Raw genomic sequence first — 11,579 nt, 5'->3', positions numbered from 1 at the left:
ATAAATGTTATTTTATAAATCTATATAATTGAGATTAAAATTTTTTAAATTTCATTTTATAAAGTCTCATTATTTATTGTTTATTTTATAGTAACGATAATTAAATCTGTAAATTATTGCATCGCTACTGACATCAAAAATTCAATAATTAGTGTAAGAAAAATTCTTAATTATATTTTTATTTTTATTTAAAAATTTATTCGTTGATTAATAAAAGATTACGTGAATACGCGCGATGCGCGGTAATTTTATTTAATAAAAATGAACCAATCTTTCAAATTATTCATATAAATATCGATCTTCTAAAATTTATAAATCTACTAAACATAATTAGTAATAATTAATAAATAAATTATCTTTTTTTAATGACATAATAATTTACCTTTTAAATCGTATTAATTTTTTTCTTAATATCAATGTATACGACATCTAATATTTGCTATTTACAATTTAATTACACCTTCATCTGCTTATCTAAAATTATCATAATTCACAATTAATAATATTTATAATTAACTCGCACGCAATTACTCAACATCCAATAGCTCATTAAATATTTTCATCCATTCGCCCGTAAACTTTATTCTTAAATTTATAAATCGCTCTTTTATTGCCCTAATTGTCTTTTTATATGACTCTATCTCTCCCTCAACAAACAATTTATTATTTAAATTATAAAAATTATCAATATGTAATTAAAAATATACATATAAAAAAGAAAAAAGATAACAATGAGACTAGTGTTTCGTGACTCGTATGCATTCTTACACACATTTTTTTTACCATTACTCTAAATTCTTATTCAAGCAAAAACAATTAATTACAAGTGTACATGTTACATGTACACTTTTTTACTGTTCAATGATTGCAAATATCTCTCAACGTACCACAAATCTATTATAAAAAAAAAAAATAATAATTGATGAATTAACAAAGTGCTCATTAAGTTAATTTACAAAAATGACTCCAGTAAAAATATAAACGTAAGATATTTCTGATAGACATAAGAGACAAGTCAAAGAAATTACATAATACATAATACATTTCCTTCTTGCTCGTTGTTTAAATTACAATTTTTATTGTTATTATTATTGTTGTTGTAAGATACTTCGAGTTAAAAAAAAACGGAGTACAAATAAGCTTTTATTTAATTTTTTAAGTACGAACACTGTCTTCAGCTCAGTTATTTTCATAATTAATGAAATATTTATTTATATATATAAATATATTAACGTTTCTCGGCTGACAGTATTACAATAATTCGACGGATTTGTTTTTTTTTTTTTTTCATTTTTTATCAATGAAAAGAACTATTGAATGAACGCAATTTTCTACTAGTTCGATGGGCAACTAAAGATGCTCTCATTTATTATTTTATGTAGAGTAGAAGTATCATTTTTGGCCACTGCTCCATTTTTGGACATTTAATAATTCAATTTAATTAATAAAAAAAATTTTCATTCTAATACAGTAATTAAAATGTCTGAACGAACTAAAAAAATTAATTATATCATTCCTTACATAGCAAATTATTTTATTAAAATTTTTCAAGTGGTCAAAACTGGCCAAAAACGGTACCTCTATCCTATTGTTTATTTAAAAAAAAAATGGTAATTTAGTGGCCGTTTATAAAATACACACAAAATTTAATCTTTACACCCTCACTCTCGTCACATTTTCTGCGATCCCTATCAAAATTGCGTCACATAAACCCCCTCCCATTTTGACAGAATATAAATATAAATATTTATGTTCAAAAATATGAAACGAATGACTCAATCGTAAAAAGAAAATAAATTTGAAGAAAACCCAGAAAAATTTTTCAAATTTTTTTATGAGCTGTGATGTCACCTTAGACTCCCGAGCGTATTTTATAAATGGCCTTTTATAAAATAAATATTTTTAAAAATTTGAGGATAAAATTGTCACGCATAAATCTTTCATATCATCTATATAAAATGAAATTTTTGTCAATAAACATAAATTTAAAATTTATCTTACACTTGTTAATTACTCTCTGTTAATATTTATCATTAGTCATATAATTTGAAATATTTATTTGAATGATTTACCTTAGCTGGTTTTGATTAACTAGTTGTGTATATAAAGTACAGCATATTACTTTCAAAAAAGAATTGACAATTACGGAGGGTACAGGCGAGAGCATCTACGTGCCTTTAATTTATTTCTGTAATTAATTTTTCATCTATTATTTTTATTTATAATTCAACTATTTATTATTTTATTATTTAATTACTTAATTAATTAATTATTATTATTAGTATTTTATATATTATTTATAATTTACCATAAGACTCTTCCATAGAACAAACGTCTGAGATTTAACATTTAAATTTAAAACGACATATCAATAAGTACAATCTTTTATCAGATCTCTTTATATATCATAGAGCTCTCTTTTGAATAATAAATCTCCTGTAAACAAACAATAAAATACAAATATAATATCTATTTAAATTTACAAAACATCTATCTTTATAATTTGCGCGAATCTCTTATAAAATTTATAAATATTTTTTTTTAACAAATATTATTAATTTATTACCAATTGACACATAATTTTTAGCCTTTTAATTATGATTTATTTAAATATTAGCTTCGATATTATAATTATAATTATTAATATTATTGTTGTTATTATTAGTTTTCTTTTCTTATTGAAACGCGAAAGCGTTTAACGGTTTAAAATGATATGCAGACAACAACAAGAAGTATATCACAGTGTAATGAAGGTGTTTTCGATTATAATCGTATCCAATAATATTTTTTAAAGTTGTAATTATTATTTTAATTTATGAAATGATAAATTCATATGAAGGTGGACAGTAAATTTAAATTTATACTTAAATTCTAACCATAAGTTGGACTTTTTGTCCCTTTACATGGATAAATTATTCCTGTTTGCAATGCTATGGTGTCATAGTAAAGCCAAACCATGTTGGCCACCTGACGGAAATTGGAATAAATGCTTGGAAAAATTACTACGGCCATAGTAAAATAAATTAACAGCAAATTACTGTAACCATTTTTAATTTTACTACGGTCATAGTAATTTTTCCAAAAATTTTTTCAAATTTCCGTCAGATGGCCAACATGGCCTAGCTTTACTAGGACACCATAGTATTGCAAACAGGAATAATTTATCCATATAAAGGAAAAGACCCCTGATCGGGTACTAGGTCTTTTACCTTACGTCATAATTCAAAAAAATGTTTATAATGACAACTTGTTTTAGATGCTGAAGAAGTCCTAATAAAGAGACAAAACGTCCAGTTTATGGTGAAAATTTAATTCTAAATTTTAATCTACACCTCCCTATGAATTTATCATTTTATCAAGTTGGTCTGGACATGATTTGAAATTAAATATATTTTAATTTATAATAATTAATGCGGTAACAAATAAAAACAAAACAAATTGCAATCAGCAGACTGATAGAAAAAAATGAATTTAAATAATTTAAATTTATTGACTATTAAAACGATGATGTTGATTTGTCGTTGAATAACCCTATACTCTGTCGTTCCAACATCAGTTCCGTTAACATATATTATAATCTATTATTATTATACATTATAACAAGTCCCTAGACGAGTCATTACGATATACAACCGAGTCTCTTCTAGTTTAACCTTCGTGAAATTTCTATATACCTACTCTCTATTACACGATATAGGGCTCAATCACTGAGATATACATTTAATATATATCCGCGTAAAAATTAAAGCATGTATACAAATAATTAACACATCACTCTCTATATTTTTACTATAATTATTATTAGTTTTTGTTATTGTTTGTCCTTGCTTTCTGTTTTTTGTGCTTTTCAGAGATCATATATATGTATGATACAATATACAAAATAGTAAAAAATAAAGATAAAAACAGGTTGATAAATTTTCCGTATTATTATTTTTTTTTTTTTAATCATAGTCTTCAAAAAACGACGACGCATAATTATTTATTTTTTTTGTATATTTATATGTATAATTGTATTTTATTATTATTATTTTTTTTTTTAAATTAATTTTTGTTTTATCACGAATGACACAGTCGACATGCGATGACTACTTGGTGTAGCTTCCAACTACCAGCTGTATTTTTACAAAATAGAGTATGAGCTTGCAGAGACAGAGATAAATATATTTTCATAAGAGGGTGGACATAAATTGTGTCGGTAATAATAATTATAATAATAATAATAATAATTAAAAGAAAAAAAAACGAGAGCAAGAAGTAGTTGAGAGTAATCTTGAGATGTAAAAAATAAAAGCGGCTCGTTGGAAGCTCAACACTTAAGTAACGTCCGGGGTTTATTTCACTTTCATCACTTTTTCAAATATATTTTTCAACATAATCGTCATAATAATAGTTATTATTATTACTATTATCATCATTATAATTTAAAATCGTGCATGTCAATGTGTCTTAACTATCTAAAACATCAGAAGAGTCACATTAATCCTAAATAACGTCGAACACTTAATCCGCAGTCGATTGGGTATACTGTCTCGATTATTAAATATTAAATTAATTTTTTTCACTCTCTCTTACTCTCACGCCTGCTACGGTAATTACAATAAAATCTCTCATTAAAAATTAATCTTACAGTTTTAAAGACAATCTAATCTAAAGTGATCTTCGGCATTTGCGTCAGATATCACCGTGTCAGGATCAGTGAGCATCTGCAAGCCGTCCAGGTCGATCGGTCCTAAGCCCTGTCTCAGAGCTTCATCCGAAGCAAACAGGTCTGGATCAAAGTCGCTGGATATCGATGAGCCGAGATCTTTCGTTAAGTCATCAGTGCCCGAGAAATCTATTAAATTATTTATTGTTATTATTATTGCTCAGTATTGATTGTCTATAGCTTTCAATTTTTAAAAATTAAAAATCAAATGGACCGGTCAATATAATTGTAGGTGTATTTGGCGTTTGAGGCGTTAGTTGTTGCGTCGTCGTAGGCGTCCTGGGTTGATACGCCATCTGAGGACTCGTGCTGTAGTAGCTCGTGTCGTTGCTACCCAACTCACCACCGACATTAATCATGTCATTCTGAAACATGTAGTGATATTAATTTATCACAAGCTTATGTATTCTTAACAATTCATTTTAATTCATAATTATTGTTATTATGATTAATAATAATTAATTACTAGAACTAGGGGTGTGCGAATAGTTCGAACTTATGAATTATTCGTATTTAGAATCGAATAATTCCAAACTTTTCTTTTGGACGACTTAAAATTTTAATATTTTTTCCAATAATTCAAATTTTTGTCAGAGGTAAATTGAGCTTAGACACGAATCTACGAAAAAATTATTTTTACTTTAAAAACTAAGCTCTCAATTCGAATGGAATAATTTGAAAAAATTTGAATAATAATCAAATTGAATAGAATATAACTATTATTGGAGTATATAACTATATATATAACTATTCGATTCGATTTGATTCGAGCCCAATTCACACACCCCTAATTAATACAAAATTTTATACAATAAATCTCAACTAACATGAGTAAAACTAGAGGTGTCATTTGAAGACCCAATATATGACCCAATGGAATTTGGATCCAACGACGTATCCGTCTACGACAAAAAAAAATAATTATTCTGACTATTGTATACATAAAAGCTTTTTCGTTGCAGTTTACTCAGTAGAAAAGTTGAAATAAAACGATAGAAGCGAGTATAAAAAGTATAAACTAAAATATGAATAATAATAAACAACAAAAAATTGTATGAAAACATCGATCCGCTCGATTTTAATACCTGCGAGTTTCTATTATTATTATTATTATTCTTTTTTTTCGATAAATTCACATCCCATTCCATTTTCTTTTGCCGGAAAAAAATGAAGCAATGAATGACGATAAAAAAACATAATAATAATAATAAAAGGAAAAGGAAAAGGACAAAAATCCAATCTGGGCTCTCCATTATATCTAAACAATAATCTACTCCGCCCCATTGTTCATAGTTATTAACTAAATAAATAATAGATGGTAATTATTGTATATTTATTATAGGTATTGTTTTAGGGGGGAAACCAAAACTACCTGAGTGGTCCACCCTGACTCCACGAGCTGCTGCACCACTTGAGCCCAGTCCTAACGGCAGGTAAGCAGGTAACAGATAAACAATGCAACCTTTTAGTAAAAGTGACAGGTTGCAACGAATTGTAATCGGAGATAAAAATAACAGGTAATTATTTAGACTACATGATAACGACAGTAACAATAATAAAAAAATCTTCTGCTCCTTTCGTTCCTCTCTGACGGATCGGAAATCTCAGCGACTAGACCTAAATCCTCTCATATATATTATTTATATCAATTACAACTGATTTTTATTTTTAAAAATAAAGTACTCTAGCACTTTAGCGCAATTAGACAATACAATTACACAGTGAAATATCCGGTCTAGGGTACTCACCACTTCCTGGATTAGCATTTAAACAAAATAAATAAATTACTATCCTGCGGGTTTATATTCTCATACAATTAAACGATTAACGTGGACAGTTTACTCACCACTCCCTTCGATAGCACAAACAAACGATTATGGAAAAGTTTAGTATTTTTATATTACTCATATTTCAAATTAATGGGATGAATATATTTAAAATATTAAATAAAAACTCACCATGTTGAATTGTTCGAAGGTCTGCTGAAGCGCCGCAGCTTGCACCTGAGTGAGGAAATAACTATTTTGATCTAGACTATCGGAGGTGAGACCCGTTGATCCCGGATGACCTGTAGGACTCGGTGGTGCTGAGGGATTATTGCTGTAGCTTAAAGGGCTACCCTGTAAGGTAATTAAGTTATTTATTAATTATCAGTATACGTATTTAAGTAATTACTTATTCATGACCATCAAGTGGTGGTGAGTTAAGCCGGCTTACCTGAAGGGTTATACTGGGCGACGATTGAGGAGACGGTCGATTTACTGGTTGATTAGTGCGATACGATCCTAAGGAATTAAGTTGGTGGGACTGTGATCCATTCTGTTAAGTAGATAATAAATAAAATAATATTAATATGACAAGTAAGCGCTGTTTAAAATTTTCTTTTTATAAATTTAAACCTGAAAATTTTCGTTTAACTTTTAATTGACAATAATTGTAAATAATGTTTTTTAAATTTTTATCTCGGCGATATTGTAACTGCGATATCCTTTTTTTTTTAATTAATTGATAAAATTTTAATACGCTAGGAGTTCAAGGTCATTGTATATTTTTAAAAAGCAAAGAATATGTCTGAGGATTCTGTTAATGTAAAATTAATAAATTTTGTTAAATTTCCATGAGAATTATTTTTGAAAATCGTATAAAATTTTTAACACTACATATATGTAATAATCCCAAGTAACCGAAGTAGCAGACTCAGTTTTTTGATATTTAAAATAACATTTTTGATCTGTTGATTAGGCATCAAAATGTTGATAAAATGAGAAATTTTTGTCATCTAAAAATTGACACAAACGGCGGCGAAAATCAAATTACAAATAAGTCATCAGAACGATGTCAATTGAGATGACTTTTTAAGACAGGAAAAAATAAAAAATTATCTAAAAGAATTCGGGTTTTGACAAAAAAAAATTTGTCTTGTTATAAAGACATTTTTTTGACATCTCGAAGTTGTCTCTGTGCTACTTGGGTTACAATTATCCTTAATAAAGCTGGCCGTTCATCATCATCAAGTATGAAAAAGACAAAGACCGGATCGTATTAATTATATAGTGTACACTTTAGTTCTTGTGTCATTTAATACTCACAGGACTTTGTGGCGGCACAGGACTGTGCGGCTGTTGATAAATATAGTGGTGACCAGGACTGTGAGATGTAGAGGGTGGTTGCTGAGCAGTTTGTTGTCCGTACGAGCGTAAATCCTGTTGCGAATTATTTGTACTATTTTCCAACGTCACGCCATGCTTTAAAATTAAAAATTTATCGTTAGACCACCAGCAAATTTATTGCACTTTTTTTAAAATCTATTATTAGTCTAATTATTTACGTCCATTGGATTTATGTCCCTCGTGTGTTTTATTTGTCTATCCTATTTACTTATAAATATATCAAGCACTTACTTCTAGTATTAACTAACATAAAGGATTCAAAATAATAATTATTATTATTTGAATTAATAATAAATGAATTTTAAAAAAATATATATAATTTAAAAGCAAAATGATAAAAGTTTTAGTCTACTGACCTTCATTGTATGAAGAAATCTAGAGTTAACTGGCACTGATAAATGGTTCTGCAAAATAATAAAGACAAAGAAACACTACAAAAAAAGGCAAATAAAAAATAATAATTAAATAATAAAAATAAATAATAATAAATAAGCTGTGAGATGTTGAGCTTTCGTTGGTACTCTTGAATGGGGTTGATGTAAGAATGAGGTAAAAAATATCCTCAGACGAGTAAGAAAATAAATAAAAAAAAAAAAAATAATAAGAAGCAAGTGATAATCGACGAGTAACGATAGTAATCTCTTTCATGCAATCAACTTACGACCTTCCCCTCAAACAACAACGGCCTCGAGGATGCCATCGAAACGCGGAAGGCTCTCTCTTGGTTACTCTTTCACTAGTGTAGAGTAATGTAGTATAGGGTGATAACGAGACCAGAAATACTCGTAAGTTCTGCTTGTGTGTTTGTGTTGAGGCACGCGATGCACTCACGAGACTTGTATATTTATATACATATGTGTGTACGTTTTTAGCACACGCAATGTCCATTCGCCGTGGTCTATCACTGCACTCAACCTACTCATGCAATTAACCTACTATTTTCATGCAAAATAGTAACGTTCTTCGAAAAAAAAGCTTAATAATTTCGTGCTGGCTTTTTTAATTCGCTGGCAGTAACAGGACTTTTTATATAATGTTTTTTAAATTAAATTAAATTATCTAATGGATGTGAAGGTTAAAGATTCTTCAATAGAGAATGGACTAATGAAAAATTTTATATTTAATATAATATGGGAAACAGCAATTTTATTGTAAGGAATTCTATTGATAAAAGGGGCTAAGACTAGCAGCGAGCTATAACACTACTAGGGGTGTGCGAATTGAATAATTCGAAACTTTTCGAATTATCTGTAACTTTTCGAATTTCTTGATTTGAATCGAGAAATTTTTTATTAGTTTTCAAATATTCAATTTTTATTTATTAGAGAATTTAAATTTTGAAGTAAAAAATAATAAATTTTTGGTAAATTTGAGTCTGAGTTCTATTTACATCTGAAATAAATTTGAATTTTTGAAAAAAAATATTACAATTTAAAGTCATTCAAATGAAAATTTTCGAATTAAGTCGCTCTATTAATTTGGATTCCATTAACTCGGAGCTTCCCCTTAATTTTGACCCCTACTACAAGCTACACTGTCTCCCACTCGATGCTATATGTAAGGGCGCATGCGTATAATTTACTTTTTAAAAGAGGGGCATCCGTTAACTCGAAAATTTCAAGAAATTCCCGCTCCTCCGTACACTAACTGTAAGTTAATGGAGTTCAACTGTAATTTGAAAATTTACGAATAATTTGAAAGTTCGAACTACTCACACACCCCTAAACACTACTTTTATTTATTTATTTTTTTTTTTATAAAAACAAGGATCAAGGATATTTACTTGGGCGCCTGGTGGACTGTGATCCTGTGAAAAGGATAGCCTTCCAGCTTGCACCAAGCTGGTTGGCGACAGGGTTGTAGGACTGCCCGTTTGAGGACTCTGGAATAGTAAAGCATTTGCTTTGTTTTTCTATTTTTTCATTGTTATCTTCATTATAATATAAAATGACAATAAATAACTTATTAAAATTCAATAAATTGCTTTGACTGATTCATAGATTTTTCCAGTTGAAATAAATTTCTAAAGAAAGAGAAAGAATTTTTCATTGAATTTATAAATAAGTAATTTTTTTAAAAATAAATTCAACATTGTAAAAGCTCTGTGTAAACAGGAGAATTTTATATTGATAAATCTTTGTAGTTTTAAATCTTTGAATCCTTTTTACAAACAAACAAAAAGAATATAAATTGCCTGGGGAATTTTTTCAATGTATTTACTCTCTTCTTTCTTTCTCCTTCTGTTTTTTTTTTATTTAAACTTTTCTTTTCCTTGTCCAGTTTAATCTCCTGCGAAGCGTTTTAGTTTTTTTAAATTTAAAAATCATTGTGCAGTCACAATATATAATAAAATTAATTAATTAATAATGACAATTATTATTATAAATAATTAAATAAGTAAATAGAGACAGAGAAATCGAAAAAAAAAAACCGATTGAATCATACCTTTAAAAAGTTTACAGTAGTCATCGTAAGCGGGAGCATTTAAGGCTCGACAATAGACAGTATTTATGATAATTAATTATTTTAAAAAGTTTTAATTAATAACAAAGAGGTAAATGTATAAATCTTCCTTGTGTAATTAAGTTAAGTTTTAATTTAATGTTTTAAAATACTATTTCATTGTATTTTAAAAATGATACTGAAGTTAGCTGACGTCTAATAATTTTCTGATTTCCTATATGTCATATTTTTATTTTATTTTTTCTCGTAATAGATTTGATTAAAAAAAAATCCAAAAATTGTTAATTGTCTACTAACTCCAGGATCATATTTTGTCAATAAATAATGTTTTTTTTTTTTTTTTTTTTTTTTTTTTTTTTTTTTTTTTTTTTTTATAACTATATGTACTTACATTACTGTACTGTGTACTACTCGAGTGATCCTCGTGGTCTAACGGCGTATGAAGAGGCGACGGAAAGTGAACATTACTAAGATCTGGTAGAGATCCGGTATTATTACCAATAGGCGTTTGTGGTCCTGGTGGTTGTGAACTCGGATATATACTAAAAGTAAAAATATATAAATATACCATGATATTATAAATAATATTACTCTGCAACGCGAACTTTGACTTATATTATTTATTCACCTGAGTTTAAAATAATCATAGTGTATTGTTCAATAAAACAAATGTAGTTTAGTAATTAAAAACTATTTAAATCAATCAAAAGTTACTTCAAGTGTCGGTAATTAATCGTTAATAAATAACTCCTATGTTAACATATTTTATGCGAAACTATGTCGATTTTAACACTTATTAAATTACTCAAAATATATTTTTTTAAATAATGAGCTTTAAATTAAACTTGAATTACTTTTATCTTTTAATTATAACACGATATAAATTTAAATACATCGCAAATATATGTATTATCTCACTATAATATATATATATACATATATATACATAAACGTGGGAAAGTGTGAGCTGGTTATCTTTACAGAATCTGGTTTTCGAACTTAAGGTTTCACGTGTATAAATAAACGTCGTTTGATTGTAATCCAGTATCGATTAATTTTTATATATGTAATATATGTAATAAATTATGTATAGTGATAATGTGAATTTAAGTGTCTGATGGTAAAGATAGATGAATAAGAGATGATATTATAAATAAATAATTTATACGCAACTCGACACAATAAGACAGCAGACAGCTGTATTAATAATATGATAATAATAACAATAATAAAATAAT

General features: G+C 27.6%; 1 protein-coding gene across 5 annotated transcripts in view; it reads right to left on the bottom strand.

Moving 5' to 3' along the window:
• The window catches only part of LOC103576227 (CREB-regulated transcription coactivator 1), a 29,578-nt gene continuing 17,999 nt past the window's right edge, over positions 1–11,579 (bottom strand). For 3 of the 5 annotated variants that reach the window (XM_008556371.3, XM_014444087.2, XM_014444089.2), the window contains 8 exons: positions 10,733–10,883; positions 8,235–8,282; positions 7,798–7,953; positions 6,926–7,027; positions 6,667–6,828; positions 5,536–5,610; positions 4,923–5,073; positions 2,443–4,837 (listed from right to left, as the gene is read on the bottom strand). In XM_008556371.3, coding sequence (XP_008554593.1) covers positions 4,635–4,837; positions 4,923–5,073; positions 5,536–5,610; positions 6,667–6,828; positions 6,926–7,027; positions 7,798–7,953; positions 8,235–8,282; positions 10,733–10,883 — 1,048 coding nt within the window. In that variant the 3' untranslated portion in view covers positions 2,443–4,634. The other 2 variants (XR_001345358.2, XM_053737782.1) reach the window with 2 other exon arrangements.

Source organism: Microplitis demolitor, chromosome 3 (genome assembly GCF_026212275.2).
Source record: "Microplitis demolitor isolate Queensland-Clemson2020A chromosome 3, iyMicDemo2.1a, whole genome shotgun sequence".
NCBI classification, from domain to species: Eukaryota; Metazoa; Arthropoda; class Insecta; order Hymenoptera; family Braconidae; genus Microplitis; species Microplitis demolitor.
The sequence above is the reverse complement of the archived record's forward strand: the minus strand, read 5'-3'. Positions and strand labels throughout refer to the sequence as shown.